Source organism: Lepus europaeus, chromosome 6 (assembly GCF_033115175.1).
Source record: "Lepus europaeus isolate LE1 chromosome 6, mLepTim1.pri, whole genome shotgun sequence".
Taxonomy (NCBI): domain Eukaryota; kingdom Metazoa; phylum Chordata; class Mammalia; order Lagomorpha; family Leporidae; genus Lepus; species Lepus europaeus.
In genome coordinates, this window is record NC_084832.1 from 66,297,374 (window position 1) to 66,313,992 (window position 16,619).

Consider the following 16,619-nt stretch of genomic DNA (forward strand, 5'->3'; position numbering starts at 1 on the left):
TGGAGGATGGCCCAAGTGCTTGGGCCCTGCACCCGCATGGGAGACCAGGATAAGCACCTGGCTCCTGCCGGATCAGGGCGGTGCGCCGGCCGCAGCGGCCATTGGAGGGTGAACCAACGGCAATAAGGAAGACCTTTCTCTCTGTCTCTCTCTCACTGTCCACTCTGCCTGTCAAAGAAAAATTTTCTCTCTCTCTCTGCCTCTCTCTCTGTAACTCTGCTTTTGAAATAAATAAATAAATCCTTAAAAACAAGCAAAATGTGTGCAATCAGTTTCCCAAACTTACATAAACATTTGAAAAGTCAGGTAAGTATTAACGATAAGAGAATTTCAATCTCATGTCTGTTACTTCTATTTTGTGATAGTAGGAAAGTTAGTCACCCTCTCTGAGGCTAATTGCTTTCATCTATCAAATGGAGATAATCCTATAGACTTCATAAGAGTATTATGAGACTTAAGGAATTATTATATGTAAAGTATTTGAATAACACATGAAACATAAGTGCTATTATTTTGTATTAATAATTTCAGACGACCGTTCCATTAGAAACCTTTCAGAGATGCTGGCTTAATCATAACTGAATATGACTGAAGAATAATGAGAAGAGTAGATTCTGATGTGTTCATTTGAACAGGTTTTGCCAAAGGAATTTCTTGTAAAATTTAAGAACCATTAATTTCATTTTTGAAATTTGTGAGCACATGTGATGTCTGAAACTTAATCTGAAGACAAATTATCAATGCAGAAAAGGTTGAAAAGCCAGAATATAAAAATGATGCTAATATGGATCTCCAAACACTTCTATTATCACCAGGCAGACCAATAATAATATCTAAAATCTATTTCTAGACACCTTTGAAGTGTCAGATAATTTAATTAATACAAATTAAGTTTGGGATTAAAATGTTCACTCAAGAAGTATTGTTTTCTCAATTATTGCATTGATTTCATAATGCTCAAGGAAAACCAGAACAGAATATTACAAAGTATTACAAAATCTGTATTTGTTTTAGAGATTTCTTTGTTTATTAATTTATTTTTTTGACAGGCAGAGTTAGACAGTGAGAGAGAGAGACGGAGAAAAAGGTCTTCCTTTTTCCGTTGGTTCACCCCCCAAATGGCCGCTACGGCTGGCGCGCTGCAGCAATCCGAAGCCAGGAGCCAGGAGCCAGGTGCTTCCACCTGGTCTCCCATGTGGGTGCAGGACCCAAGTACTTGGGCCATCCTCCTCTGCCTTCCCTGGCCACGGCAGAGAGCTGGACTGGAAGAGGAGCAGCCGGGACAGAACTGGCGCCCCAACAGGGACTAGAACCCAGGGTACCAGTGCCGCAGGTGGAGGATTAGCTTAGTGAGCCATGGCGCCAGCTGATTTCTTTGTTTGTTTGAAAAGGTTACAGAGAGGAGAAATAGAGAGTGCTTCCATCCCCTGGCTATCTCCCCAAGTGGGCCCAAGGACCAGGGTCGGGCAAGGCTGAAGCTAGCAGCCAGGAGCTTCTTCTAGGTTTCCCATGTGGGTAAAGGGATTAAAGGACTTTTATACAGTGAACTCAGAGAAAAATTGAAAAAGTTATCAATTAACACCACTGTATTAAAGTCCCTTTAAATGTAAATAAGCTAATACAACAACTAAAGGATAGGGTCAGATAGAAAAATGATCACAAATAATTTCCAACCAAAAAGTGTTTGCAAGAAACCTACTTTAGTATAAAGACACAAGTGGAACAAAAATGAGAGAATAGAGGAAGCTATTTCGTGCTAACACTAATTTTGAAAAAGCAAGAATGGCCGTATTAATTTCAGAAAAGGCAGAGCTCAAAGTAAGGAAATTGTCATTTGTAACAAGGGCCATTAAGTAATGATAAAGGAATGATTTTTGCAGGAAAACATAACAATCCTTTGACCAGACACCTCAACCTGAAGATATACAGACAGTCCTTAAGCATATCAAAACATGCTCACAGTCATACATTGGTAGAGAATTGCAAATTAACACGATAAGATACTAAAAAATGCCTATTAGAAAGGCTAAAATCCCTGAAATATACCAAAATACTGAAATATATCAATATACTGAAAATACCAAATACTGGCAAGGATGTGGAGCAGTGGGAACCCTCATTCATTGCTGGTGGGAATGCAAAATAATGCAGCCACTTTCTAAAATAGTTTGACAGTTTCTTGCAAAGCCAAACATAGTCTCACTATACGACCCTGCACCTGCACCCTTAAGTATTTACTCAATTGGCTTGAAAGTTATGTCCACATGGAAACTTACATACAGACAGATATTTCTAGCAACTTTATTCGTAATTATTAAGAATTGGAAGCAACCAACATATCCTTTGATAGAGGAGTGTATAAACAAACCAGCATGTACATAAAATGGCATATTTATCAGCACTAAAAATCATTGAACCATGTAGCCATGACAAAACATGTTGAAACCTTGAATGCATATGGTTAAGATAAAGAAGCCAATATGAAAAGGCTACTTACTATATGATTGTAGCTATATGAAATTCTAGAAAGGTATAGAGACAGGAAAAATGATCAGTAGTTGCTAGGCATTGGTGGATGAGTAGAGGAATGAATAGGTAGGAGGCAGGGAAGGTTTAGGGCAGGGAAATTTATGCTGTAATGATGGACAATGACACCATGCATTTAGCAAAACACATAGAACTGTGCAATACAATAAATTGACCCCAACTATGGGTTTTATTTGGTATATTAGCAAGTGTACCACAAGAATATAAGGTGTTAGGAATAGAAGAAACTGTCTGAGACAGAATGAGTATAATCAGTATATAGAAACTTTCAGTACTTTAATTTTTCCACAAATAAATTTTCTCTAAAAAATAAGGTATACTAGAAACAAAGTACAAAGAAAAATAATCATTCTGCTCTCATGCTCTCTCTTCAGTTTATAAAATCTTATAGTTTAGGTAGATGCTTACCTACGTTACTGGTTTCAGGCTAACCAAATGGCCACCAGGGACTAATTTTTGCCATTCAACTGTAATTGTTCCAGCATTTTCCCCACCCCTTTATTTGTAACCTTACATCAACTTTTATCCAGATGGATTTCCCCATCCCTACACTGTCATTTCCCTCTCATTTCCCAAATTTATCTGACATTGACCAGAACGAGACAGAGAACAGAATGTGGGGAAGGATTCTTAACCATCACATTGGTGCTTCCCCTTGCTTCCTTCTATTTCTAGTAAATAATTACATTCACAAGGACACACACACACACACACATACACAAGCACATATGGACACACACACCCTCACATACACACACAAGCATATCTGGAGGCAGGCTTACAGGTCTCGCTGCCATGATCCTAAACTGTGGCTTTAGTTCCCATCATGTGTCCCTAGGCTTTCGCATGTATGACTTATTCTTTGTTCCCTGAAACTCCTGTCTGGAAAGAGCATCATTTCTTCCAAATTGTCTGATGGTATTTTTGGTTTTTCGTTTGTTTTCACAGGGATGATAATCCGTTGACAGACATTTTGGTTGTCCCTAGCCAGAATGTCAATAATAGGTGAGTTTGTTTTCTGTTGTCTGCATGGGAAACCATTTTGGAGTCGTTATGACAGCACACAGTTAATTGACAGCCTATCAGTGTCTGTGTGTAACCTGTTTGTGTTTTCTACCTAGATGTAAAAAAGTGGGCCAGGTCAGAAAATATGTACTCATGATATGTTTGTGTACTTTAGAAACCTGAGCCTATCACAATTCAGAACCCAGGCAGCTATCAGAATACCTGTGTGTGAGATGCACAGTGACACAAGGGAGAAGAGAATCCATTTTGGAAGCAAACACTTGGTAGATGTAGGCAGGGAAAACAGGAGGTTTCAGTGAAAAGAAAGGAGCTAATATTCCCAGGATCAATCCCTCATGCTCCAGGGCACTGCCACCATGTGAGGCTAATCCATTCAGCCCAAACCCACTATCACATTGGGTGGAACTCTTGCTTCTAGCTTGCAGTGATTCAACCCTATCTATGGAGCAGGAAAGGCAACCATGATGGGTTTAATCAAGGAGATGGTGAGAGGGAGGCTGTTAAAGCTGGAAATCAGTTGGGACAAGAGGTATAGGTACCTAGAACTTGAAGAGGTCTAGGAGGTAGTTACAGAGAGTGGCTGTACTATGGGTATCAAAAGAAAGTTAGAAGGAGTAAGTCCTACAGTTCCACAGCACAGTGGGCTGACAATAGCCTATTACATATTTTACAAAGAACTGGAAGAGAGAATCTCAGCATCTCCAAACATAATGAAAGAATAATGAGATGAAAATGCTAATTACCCTGATTTGGTCAGTGTATGCTGTGTACATGTGTTTTAATATCATTAAACCCATAGATAATGAAATTGTTACAGTTAATAAAATTTTCAAAAAGTCTTGAGGCATGAATATTTATTTTATAGGCCTAAGAGTTTAATTTCCACTGTATAAAACTTTTTTACTTTGGACAAAAAGGAGTGAGCCTATTAGCACATCAGCTCACATTGTGAGTTACAAGGCTAAGGATATAAATAATCAAATTCATTGTATAACAAAAAGGAATTGAGGAGGAATCCTGTTTGCAATAAGGAAAAGGTAAAATTGAGCACAGAGAAGAGGAGCCCTAAGCACAGAAAAATAACCTAGACCCTAGAAATGTCCCAAAGCCTCAAGATACCCATAACCCATGCCAGACACACTTCCACAAACTTTTAGAAGGACCCTCAAACATATGAGTAAAAATCCATTTGTATCTAGAATAACTGTACTGATTTCATCTGAAATTTTTAAATAACTGTGACTTTTTAGGTTTAACCAATTTAAAATTATAGATCAATTATAACTAATTTGAATAAAAAATGAAGTTCATGAATTCACGTGGTGTTTGATTATGTACAATTTAACCCGCAGCCCTGCTCTAAATGAAGCAGCATCCACTCATGGCGGAGTCGAAAATGAAAGGTCAGATACCTACTTCTATACAGATATACACACATATGTCTAAATACATATTAAATGTAGATTTCCTTCAAAACTGTTTCTAAAGCAGTGCCAGCTTTTGTTTGTAACTTTTTTTCTTTTTTGCATCCAGTTCTATAAAAGAGGAACAGGTCAGAAGAAACAGACTTCTTCCCATTTTGATAACTAGTTCCAAAATTCTTGGAAAACTATCAGATCATTTGTGCATGCGACTGAAGTAGAGTGGGCAGTGTTCATTTGTTAGAGCTAATGTAACAACATATGACAAACTGAGTGTCTTAAACAAATTTATTATATAACAGACCTAAGGGTTAGAACTGGAAAATGAACTACTGCACATAGCCTTTTTTGAGGTCAGTAACAATGTATCTGTTCTATGCCTCTCTCCTAGCTATTGTCAATTGCTGTCCATCTATGGTATTCCTTGGCACTTAGATTCCTTACCCAGGTCTCTGCTCACATATGTACATGGCATGCTTTCTGTTTGTGCCTGCATTCACATTTTTCTTTTTATAAGGACACCAGTCTTATTGGATTAGGAGCTCACTCTATGCCAGTAGAACCTCGTCTTAACTGCTTAGTTTCCAGTGAGCCTATTAGCACATCAGCTCACATTGTGAGTTACAAGGCTAAGGATATAAATAATCAAATTTGGGGGACAGTACTCATCATATAACAAAAAGGAATTGAGGAGGAATCCTGTTTGCAATAAGGAAAAGGTAAAATTGAGCACAGAGAAGAGGAGCCCTAAGCACAGAAAAAGAAAACTAACAGACCCTAGAAATGTCCCCAAAGCCTCAAGACACCCATAACCCATGCCAGACACACTATTGGATGAATGAACCCCTGACTCAGGTCTGCAGCTACCTGACCATATCTCATGGACAAGAACCACAAACATGGGTGAAAGTAAGGAAGTAAGGAGGTGAAGGTGAGACTTGAGAATCAAGAATTTAGGTGAGGTGAGAGGGATGTGTCCCTACAAATTGAAGTTGAGTTGAATGAAGTGGCACCACAAAGGGCTATCCCTCTCTGTGACTAAGTTAATAATAGTTTTAATTATATCTAGAGCATTACTAAGTTCATATCACTAAGAAGTTTATACCTGAAATATGAAGTTGTGTTCCTAATAACATCAACACTGGGTTTAAGTAGTGACTAAAGACCACCTAGTTTATGAGTACCTATAGCTCTCTGATCCAACAAAGTAAGTTTATAATCTACTAGGTCACACATGAATGAATCAACATCATTAATAAATAAAAATAAAATTATTTTGCACTAAAGTAACTTAACGTTCTTATTTAATTTCCACAAACTTTTGGAAAGACCCTCAAACATATGAGTAAAAATCCATTTGTATCTACAATAACTGTACTGATTTCATCTGAAAAACTTAGCTTAAAATCAGCATCCTTTCTGATTGTGTACTTTTGCTTTATAATCTCCTAGCCCAAACCAGGGTAAACTGCACTCTGTCACTGTGGAAGACCCTAATGAATGGTGAGTTCGAACAAATTTTTTAAAAGAATTATTCTTATTCATGTGAAAGTATTACAGAGAGGTAGGTAGGTAGATAGAGAGAGAGAGAAACAGAGAGAGACAAAGAGAGAAAGTGAGGCCTTGCAAATGCTGGTCCACTTCCCAAATGGCTGCAATGGCTGGAACTGGGCCAGTATGAACTATAGAGCCAGGAGCTTCCTCTAGGTTTCCCATGTGGGTGCAGGAGTCCTCTGCTGCCCTCTTAGGTGCACCAGCAGAAAGCTGGATCAGAAGTGGAGCAGCTAGGCCGCAACCAGCGCCCATGTGGGAGGCCTGGCACTGCAGACTGGGGTTTACCCACTACACCACAGTGATGTCCCCCAAAGTTCCAATAAATTTTAAAAGATATACATATTCTCAAGTAAATGTTTATGCATAGAATCACACATAGATATTTCTGTCAACACCTGCTGAAACATAGTACAATGAAAGAAGGAATAAGTTTGGGATTAGTACAATTTACTCTTGAAAATATCCTTAGGAATACAGGGTGTCTTGATATTTTCTACATCTTTTCACTGTAGGATCTGTGGAGAATTTTCTATTTTCCTGAGATCAAATTATACATAAGATACACTGGTCATAAAAAGCACACCTCTTCCAATCAGTAGATTTGTCACTATCACTTGCAAAATTGTAAAGATATAAATATAGACACTTAGAAAAGCAAATATACCAGAGAAAGGTGAAGATTGTGATTTGGCAAAATTCTTGAATGGAGCTTGGCAACAGACAGTCTTTGCCACTCCTTTAGTGTGTTCTCACAGTAGCATATGTAGCTACTTTTCCTATATTTTTGCATAGATTTGGATTAAATAAGAGTATGTTATAAGAGGACTTCTTCCTTCTGATATTCACATTGAGTAGCCCCTAGACAAAGCTCTAAGGAAATGTTCAGAATGCCTGTGTGTTAGTCTTGGAGAGTGAACCAGACAAGAGAAATCCTTCTCTGTTTCTCATTCTCTCTTTCTGCCTTCAAAGAAAATGGAGAAAAATAGGGTCTTTGAGGGGTGGGCATTTGACACAGTGGATAATATGTCATTTGAGATCCAACTTCCCATATCACAGTGCCTGCGTTTGAGTGCAGGCCCAACCCCTGGTTCAACTTCCTACTAATGTGCATGCTAAAAGGTAGCAGGTGATAGGTAGTTGGATCCTTGCCAAGCATTTGGAAGACCCAGGTTGAGTTCCTGGTTCCAAGCTTTGGCACAGGCCAGTTCTGGCTGTTGCAGGCACAGGTGAAATAAGCTGATGGGTAGGAGGCTCTTTGTAGAAAACCTGAACATGAATTTTGAGTCTTTTTTTTTTTCCATAGGCCAAAGATATTCATTACAATACACAAAGTGCAATTTCCATGCAAAGGTGTATTTACATGAAAACAGTTCTCTTCTTTGTTTCTATCTATAGAACTACTTTAAGCATTGTTTATAAAACTGATCAGGTATAGACAGCTTTCTACAATTTTTGTTTGTCTCAGAATATCTATCTCTTCATTTATGAAATATAGCTAAGCTGGTTAAAGTATTCTGATAGACTTTTTTTTTCAGAACTTGACTATATCTTTCTGTTTTCTCCTGGCCTGTATTGTTTCTGTTGAAACCACAGTTACTCTTCTAATGAGGTTTCTAGTAAAGGTCACTTGATAATTTTCTCTTGCAGATTTTAATATTCTTTGTGTTGTACTTCAGAGAGTTTGACAGAATATGTCATGGTGAAGACCATAATAGTCATGTCTATTTGAGGTCTGTGGGCCTTCTATCCTAGGATGTCCATATCTTTCTCTAGATATGGAAGGAACCTGGGATGTTTTCAGCCATTATTTCAATGAGTAGGTTTTCTAGTCCATTAATCCTCTGTTCTCTCTCAGGGATTCCCATAACTTGGATATTTATTTGTTTGGTAGTTTCCCAATGGTCTCATAGACTGTCTTCATTTTATTTGTCTTTTTACTTTTTTGTTTGTTTGTTTTGATGACTGAGATGATATTCTAAATGACCTGTATTCAAATTCAGATATTCTTTCTTCTGTTTGATCAAGTCTGTTGTTGAGGCTTTCAACTGTATTTTTTTATTTTTTTTACTTTTATTAGATAAATATAAATTTCCAAAGTATAACTTTTGGATTATAGCGTTTTTTTTCCCCCTGTAATCACCCTCCCACCTACAATCATCCCATATCCTACTCCCTCTCCCATCCCATTCTTCATCAAGATTCATTTTCAATTATCTTTATATACAGAAGATCAATTTAGTATGTACTAAGTAAAGATTTCAATATCAACTGTATTTTTCATTTGATCTGGTGAGTTCATCCCCAAGATTTGTTTGGTTCTTCTTTAGAATGTCTATTTCCTTCCTGAATATCTCATTGATTTTGTGCATTGTTTTCTGATTTTGTTTAGCTATTTATCTGTGTCCAGTTATATCTCTTTGACCATCATATAATCATTCTTTTGAATACTTTTCCAGGCATTTCATCAATCTCTCTTCTTTGGGACCTAATACAAGAATGGTATTTTGTTCCAGACTTACATGTGCACACAGACATAAATGTGTCTTTGAGCATTTCAAATAATTAATGTGAAAATATAATTAAAATGTAATGTACACTTTATATGAAAGTTTTGAAATAAATTTGTGTACATAGCTATATTTATACACATGTTAATATATATACATGTTGATACTCAAACATCTGTCCAAAGCATGCATGTGCACACACAGACACAATATACACAGAAGCCATGAAAAGAAATAGAGGTCCAGATATATAATATTTACTGGGAGAAGTATCCTTAGCAACTTAGACTCTATTTGACATAATCTAAATCTTCTCACAATAAGATCTGTAAATAACTTCAATTATATATATATATGGGTGGGTGTGTGTGTTTAGATCAAATTAAGAAAGTCATAGCCGGCTCCATGGCTCAACAGGCTAATCCTCCGCCTTGCGGCGCCTAAACACCGGGTTCTAGTCCCGGTCGGGTGCCAGATTCTGTCCCAGTTGCCCCTCTTCCAGGCCAGCTCTCTGCTGTGGCCAGGGAGTGCAGTGGAGGATGGCCCAGGTCCTTGGGCCCTGCACCGCTTGGGAGACCAGGATAAGCACCTGGCTCCTGCCATCGGATCAGCGCGGTGCGTTGGCTGCAGCATGCCGGCCGCAGTGGCCATTGGAGGGTGAACCAACGGCAAAAGGAAGACCTTCCTCTCTGTCTCTCTCTCTCACTGTCCACTCTGCCTGTCAAAAAAATAAAAATATTAAAAAAAAGTCATGAATGGGATGTTCCCTCCTTGGTGTTTGTTGTTGTTAGTAACATCCAATTCTTTAGGAAACTAAAGCTTTCCATTTATTGTCTCTACTACATTGAGCCATAGAAAGAAAGAAATCTATGGGAAGCAAAAAAGGAAATAATGGACAGGAAACAGTGACTTCCTTAGCAGAAATGATCAGAACTAATGGAACCTGGATGTGTATCTCATACTCCAATGCTCCGTCACTATATGAGTTTGGTGGCCCCAACCCAGTGTTATTTTGGAGAGTGCTGCAGGCTCAGGCCTGCAGTTATTTGACTGTATGTTCAGAGAAGGAAAGTGAAATTTGTATGAAAGTAGGAAGGCGATTGAGAGACTTGAGAATTGTTATATAGGTGGTATGGAGTGATGTGTACCTAATGTAAATTGAATTCAAAGTAAATGCTGAAGAAACAAAATGCTGTTGGGGTGATGTTTTTGTGCAGTGGGTTAAGCCACCACTTGACACTGGCATCCTATATCAGACTTACAGTTTGAGTACTGGCTGCACCACCTCTGATCCTGCTCCCTCCCAGTGCTTCCAAAAAGCAAGCAGAAGATGGCCCAAGAAATTGAGTCCCTGCCACCCACATGGGAGACCTAGATGAAATACCTGGCTTCTGGCTTTGGCTTAGTCTAGGCCCAGTCATTGCAGGCATTTGAGGAGAAAATTAGTAGATGGAAGATCTCTCTATGTCTCCCTCTCTAGGATTCTGTCTTTCAAATGAACAAACTAATCTTTAAGAAAAGTTTTAAGACTAGAGTTACTCCTCAGAATTTAGAAGCCTTGCTATTTTCACAGGACATAGCTATCCCTTAGTTGGATGTAATGTTTCATTTCTGATTTTTAAAAATATTTTATTTATTTGAAAGGTAGAAGTACTGATGAGGGGGACAAGACAAAGATATCTGTCATCTGCAGATTCACTCCCTAGATGGCCCTTAAAGCCAGGAAGCCAGAACCTCCTTTCGGGTTTCTCATGTGGGTGCATGGACCCAAGACTTAGACCAACTTCCTCTGATATCCCGGGCACATTGTGCAAAGAGCTTGATTGGAAGTGGACCAGCCAAGGAGAGATTGAGTGCCCAGATCTGATGGCAGGATCCTAGATGGCAGCTTAATCAATGCCACTGCATTGGCCCTCATAAAGCTTCATTTCTAATAAATATACAAACCATGTGCAGTGATATAATATGACCATCTGGAGATCAACCAGTTCATGTCCAGAATAACTGTAGTCATGTGAGCAAAAATGATAAGATAAAATCTTGTGTGATTTCTGACTTTGTATCTTTATATTCCCTTAGCTCACAGCCAAAAGAATCGACATCCATTACTTATGTGGAATCCATCAATGACAAGTGAGTGAAAAACAAATTCAATATGTGTATATGTATACATGAATCCCCCAAAAGACATAGGTAACAATACACAATACTTAAAATTAAGGTACTACCTGTGAACTGATTGATATAAAAATACGCATGTGAATATCACTAATTTGGACATGGTAGATATTTTTGAAAACTAAAAATGAGGCCTCATGTGACAATGACTGTCTCAGAACTCTTAAATGAGAAGTATATCATTGTTATTAAGGAAATAACTATTTCCCTAATCCCTTGTCTTTTAGGTTTGCATTTATGTCAGATTACATACATTTATCTATGTGTGTATATGTGGTGTGTTTGCATATGTATGGGTGTCTACACAAATAATCATCAAAAAGCACATGGAATATCTTTTCCCTCCTTTCATTTTCAGCCTGCGTGTATCTTGTTGGTGAGATGTGTTTCTTGTAGGCAGCAAATAGATGGGTTTTCTTTTTTTTTCTTCTTTCTTTTTTTTATTTGACAGGTAGAGTTATAGACAGTGTGTATGTGAGAGAGAGAGAGAAAGAAAGAGAGAGATGTCTTCCTTCCATTGGTTCACTCCACAAATGGCTGCTATGACACTGCACTGATCTGAAGCCAGGAGCCAGGGGCTTCTTCCCAGTCTCCCATGCGGGTGCAGGGGCCTAAACACATGGGCCATCTTCCAATGCCCTCCCAAGCCATAGCAGAGAGCTGGACTGGAAGAGGAGCAACCAGGACTATTACCAGCACCCAAATGGGATGCTGGCACCACAGGTGGAGGATTAACCTAGTGAGCCATGGCACTGGCCCCAGATGGGTTTTCTTTTTTAATCCATTGAACCAGTCTCTGTCATTTACCTGGGTAGATGAGGCCATTTATATTCAAGGAGACTACTGATAAATAACAACTTTGCCCTGCCATCTTTCCATAAATATTCCTATTTTTCATTTTGTATTTCCTTTGTACTTTTACTGAGAAGTTTTCTGCCTTTACCTTCTTTCACAGTGATAACTATGTTGCTGTGTTTCTGTATGCAGCACATCCTTAAGCATCTCTTGTAAGGCTGGGTTGGTAGTGACAAATTCTTTCAATTTGTTTGTTATGGAAGGTCTTTATTACACCTTCATTCATAAATGAGAGCTTTGCAGGGTACACTATTCTGAAGACAATTTTTTTCTTTTATTCTTGGACTATATCTCACCATTCTCTCGTAGCTTTTAGGGTCTCTGATGAGAAATCTGTTGGTTGTAGATCTTTGGATTGTTTCTGGTGTTTCTAATCTGTTCCATTGGTCTATCCATCTGTTTCTGTGCCGGTACCAGGCTGTTTTGATTATAACTGCCCTGTATTATGTCTTAAAACCAGGTATTGTGATGCCTCCAGCTCTGTTTTTGTTGTATAAGATTGCTTTAGCTATTTAGATGTCCTGTGCCTCCATATGAATTTCAGATTCATTTTTTTCCGGATCTGAGAAGAATGTCTGTGGTATTTTGATTAGTATTGCATTGAATCAGTAAATTGCTTTTGGAAGAATGGACATCTTGATGATATTAATTCTACCAATCTATGAACATGGAAGATTTTTCCATTTTTTTGTACCTTTTTCTATTTCTTTATTTAAAGTTTTGTAATTCTAATTATAGATATCTCGGGCATCCTTAGTTAAGTTCATTCCAAGATGTTTGATTTTGTAGCTGTGGTGATGTGATTGATCTTAGAAATTCTTTCTCAGCTGTGGCATTGCTTGTGTATACAAAGGCTCCTGATTTTTGTGTACTGATTTTATATCCTGGTGCTTTACCAAACTCTTCAGTGAGTTCCAATAGTCTCTTGGTGGAGTTCTTTGGATCCCCTAAATAAAGAATCATATCATCTGCAAAGAGGGATAGTTTGACTTCTTCCTTCCCAATTTGTACCCCTTTGATTTTTTTTCTTGCCTAATAGCTCTGGCTAAAACTTCCAGTTCTATATTGAATAGCAATGCTGAGAGTGGGCATCCCTGGCTGGTACCAGATCTCAGTGGGAATGCTTCCAACATTTCCACATTCAGTATGATGCTTGCTGTGGGTTTGTCATAAAGTGCCATGATTTTGTTGAGCAATGTTCTTTCTATATCCAGTTTGCTGAGGGTTTTAATAATCAAAGACTTGTATTTTATCAAATGCTTTCTCTGCCATCTATTGAGATAATCATATGGTTTTTCTTCAGCAGTTTGTTAATGTGGTGCATCACATTGATAGATTTGCAAATGTTGAACCATCCCTGCACACCAGGGAAAAATCCCACTTGGTCTGGGTGGGTGATCTTTCTGGTGTGTTGTTGGATTCTACTGGTTAGAATTTTGTTGAGGCTTTTTGCGACTATGATCATCAGGAAAATTGGTCTGTATTCTCTTTCTCTATTAATCTTTTTCAGGTTTAGAAATTAAGGTGATGCTATCTTCATAGAATTTGGGAGGATTCCCTCTCTTTCAATTGTTTTGAATAACTTGAGAAGAGTTTCAGTTAGTTCTTCTTTAAATGACTGGTAGACTTCAGCAGTGAATCCATCTAGTCCTGGGCTTTTCTTTGTTGGGACGGCATTTATTACTGATTGATTACTGGTTATGGGTCTGTTTAGGTTTTCTATGTCTTCATGGCTCAATTTAGGGAGGTTGTATATGTCCAGGAATCTATCCATTTATGATAGATTTCCCTGTTTGCTGGCATACAACTCTTTCTAGTAATTTCTGATGACTCTATTTCTGTGGTGTCTGTTGTTACATTTCCTTTTTCATCTCTAATTTGATTTCAGTCTTCTCTCTCCTTTTTTTCTTTCTTTCTTTCTTTCTTTCTTTTTTTTTTTTTTTTTGGTTAGTTGGGCCAGTGATGTTTCAATTTTGTTTATTTTTTCAAAAAAACAGCTCTTCATTTTGCTGATCTTTTGTATTGTTTTTTTTTTAATTCAATTTTATTGATTTCTCTCTAATTTTTTATTTATTTATTTATTTTTATTTTTGACAGGCAGAGTGGACAGTAGAGGGAGACAGAGAGAAAGGTCCTCCCTTTTGCCGTTGGTTCACCCTCCAATGGCCGCCGCGGTAGGCGCGCTGCGGCGGGCGCACTGCACCGTTCCGATGGCAGGAGCCAGGTGCTTCTCCTGGTCTCCCATGGGGTGCAGGGCCCAAGCACTTGGGCCATCCTCCACTGCACTCCCTGGCCACAGCAGAGAGTTGGCCTGGAAGAGGGGCAACCGGGACAGGATCGGTGCCCCAACCGGGACTAGAACCCGGTGTGCCAGCGCCGCAAGGCAGAGGATTAGCCTGTTAAGCCACGGCGCCGGCCTGATTTCTCTCTAATTTTAATTATTTCTTTTCTCCTACTAGTTTTGGGTTTGGTTTCCTGTCGTTTTTCTAGATCCTTGAGTTGCAATGATAGATCATTTATTTGGTGCTTTTCCAATTCCTTGATGTAGGCACCTATTGCTATAAACTTTGCTCTTAACACTGCTTTTGCTCTATCCCATAAGTTTTGATAAGTGTTGTCATCTTCATTTCCAGAATTTTTTTGATTTCTCTTTTGATTTCTTCTGTGATCCAGTGTTCATTCAGGAGCGTGTTATTCAAACTCCATGTGTTTGTGTATGCTCTAGGGATTCTTGAGTTGCGATTTCCAGCTTCATTCCATTGTGGTCTTAGAAGATGCATGGTATGATTTTGATTTTTTTTTTTAAATTTGCTGAGAGTTGCTTTATGGCCTAGTATGTAGTTAATCCTGGAGAAAGTTCCATGCACTGCTGAGAAGAATGTGTATTCTGCAACTTTAGGATGAAAACTTCTGTAGATAATGTTAGGTCCCATTTGGTCTACTGTGTTCATGTCAAGAGTAACTATAGTCATTTGAGCTAAAATAATAAGATAAAACCTCGTGTGACTTCTGATTATATACTGTTATATTCCCTTAGCTCATACTCAGGAGAATCAACATCTAGTATGTATATGGAATCCATCAATGACAAGTGAGTGAAATACAAATTTAGTGTGTATATGTATACATGAATCCCCCAAAAGACACAGGTATGTTACTACCTGTCAACTGAATAATATTTAAATACATGTATGCACATCATGGTAAGTATATTTGATTTAAAATGAGGCTTAATATAACAATAATAATTAGCTCAGGACTCTTAAAATAGAAGCATATAGAGAGTGAAATAACTATTACTTTAAACACTCGTCTTTTAGGGTTGCATTTATGTCAGATTTCATATATTTATTTGTGTGTATATATGTGGTGTGTATGTATATGAATGGGTGTGTGCACAAATAATCATCAAAAATTGCATGGAATATCTTTTTCCCTCCTTTCACTTTCAGTCTGCGTGCATCTTAGTTGGTGAGATATGTTTATGATAGGCAGCAAATAGATGGGTTTTGATTTTAATCCATTCAGCCAGTCTGTCTTTTAACAGGAGAGTTGAGGCCATTTACATTCAAGGGACTATTGATAAGTAATGAAAATACGTACTCATGGTATGTTTGTGAACTTTAGAGACTAGAAACCAGAGCCTATCACCATTTAGAACCTAGGCAAATAGCAAAATACCTGTGAGTGTGATGCACAGTGATCCTAGGGAGAAGAGAACCCATTTTGCAAGCAAAGACTTGGTAGTTGTAGGCAGGGAACACGGCAAGAGACAGTCTTTTACATTGCTTTAATGTGTTCTCACAGTAGCATATGTAGCTACTTTTTCTGGGTTTTTGCATATATTTGGATTAAAGAGGAGTATGTCATAAGAGGAATATTTCTTCCTTCTGGTATTCACATTGAGTAACCCCTAGAAAAAGCTCAAAGGAAATGCTCAGTATGCTAATGGATAGAAGTCTGTCTCTTTGTAGAAAACCTAAACATGAATTTTGAGTCTTTTTTTTTCCCATAGGCCAAAGATATTCATTACAAATACACAAAGTGCAATTTCCATGCAAAGGTGTATTTACATGAAAACAGTTCTCTTCTTTGTTTCTATCTATAGAACTACTTTAAGCATTGTTTATAAAGCTGATCAGGTATAGATAGCTTTCTTCAATTTTTGTTTGTCTCAGAATATCTATCTCTTCATTTATGAAATATAGCTAAGCTGGTTAAAGTATTCTGATAGACTTTTTTTTTCAGAACTTGACTATATCTTTCTGTTTTCTCCTGGCCTGTATTGTTTCTGTTGAAACCACAGTTACTCTTCTAATGAGGTTTCTAGTAAAGGTCACTTGATAATTTTCTCTTGCAGATTTTAATATTCTTTGTGTTGTACTTCAGAGAGTTTGACAGAATATGTCATGGTGAAGATCTTTTCTAGTCATGTCTATTTGAGGTCTGTGGGCCTTCTATCCTAGGATGTCCATATCTTTCTCTAGATATGGAAGGAACCTGGGATGTTTTCAGCCATTATTTCAATGAG

General features: G+C 38.0%; 1 protein-coding gene across 43 annotated transcripts in view; it reads left to right on the forward strand.

Annotated features, from left to right (window-relative positions):
* The window catches only part of LOC133761682 (phosphatidylinositol 3,4,5-trisphosphate 3-phosphatase TPTE2-like), a 99,190-nt gene that overhangs the window by 1,736 nt on the left and 80,835 nt on the right, over nt 1-16,619 (forward strand). For 36 of the 43 annotated variants that reach the window (XR_009866214.1, XM_062194270.1, XM_062194303.1 and 33 more), the window contains exons 2-6: nt 3,496-3,552; nt 4,926-4,976; nt 6,447-6,497; nt 11,135-11,188; nt 15,126-15,179. Coding sequence is in view for 42 of the 43 variants with exons in the window: in XM_062194270.1 (XP_062050254.1) it covers nt 3,496-3,552; nt 4,926-4,976; nt 6,447-6,497; nt 11,135-11,188; nt 15,126-15,179 (267 nt within the window). In the remaining variant the exon portion in view is untranslated. Of the gene's footprint in view, nt 1-3,495; nt 3,553-4,925; nt 4,977-6,446; nt 6,498-11,134; nt 11,189-14,835; nt 14,870-15,125; nt 15,180-16,619 lie in introns of those variants that run through there. The other 7 variants (XM_062194276.1, XM_062194287.1, XM_062194310.1 and 4 more) reach the window with 4 other exon arrangements.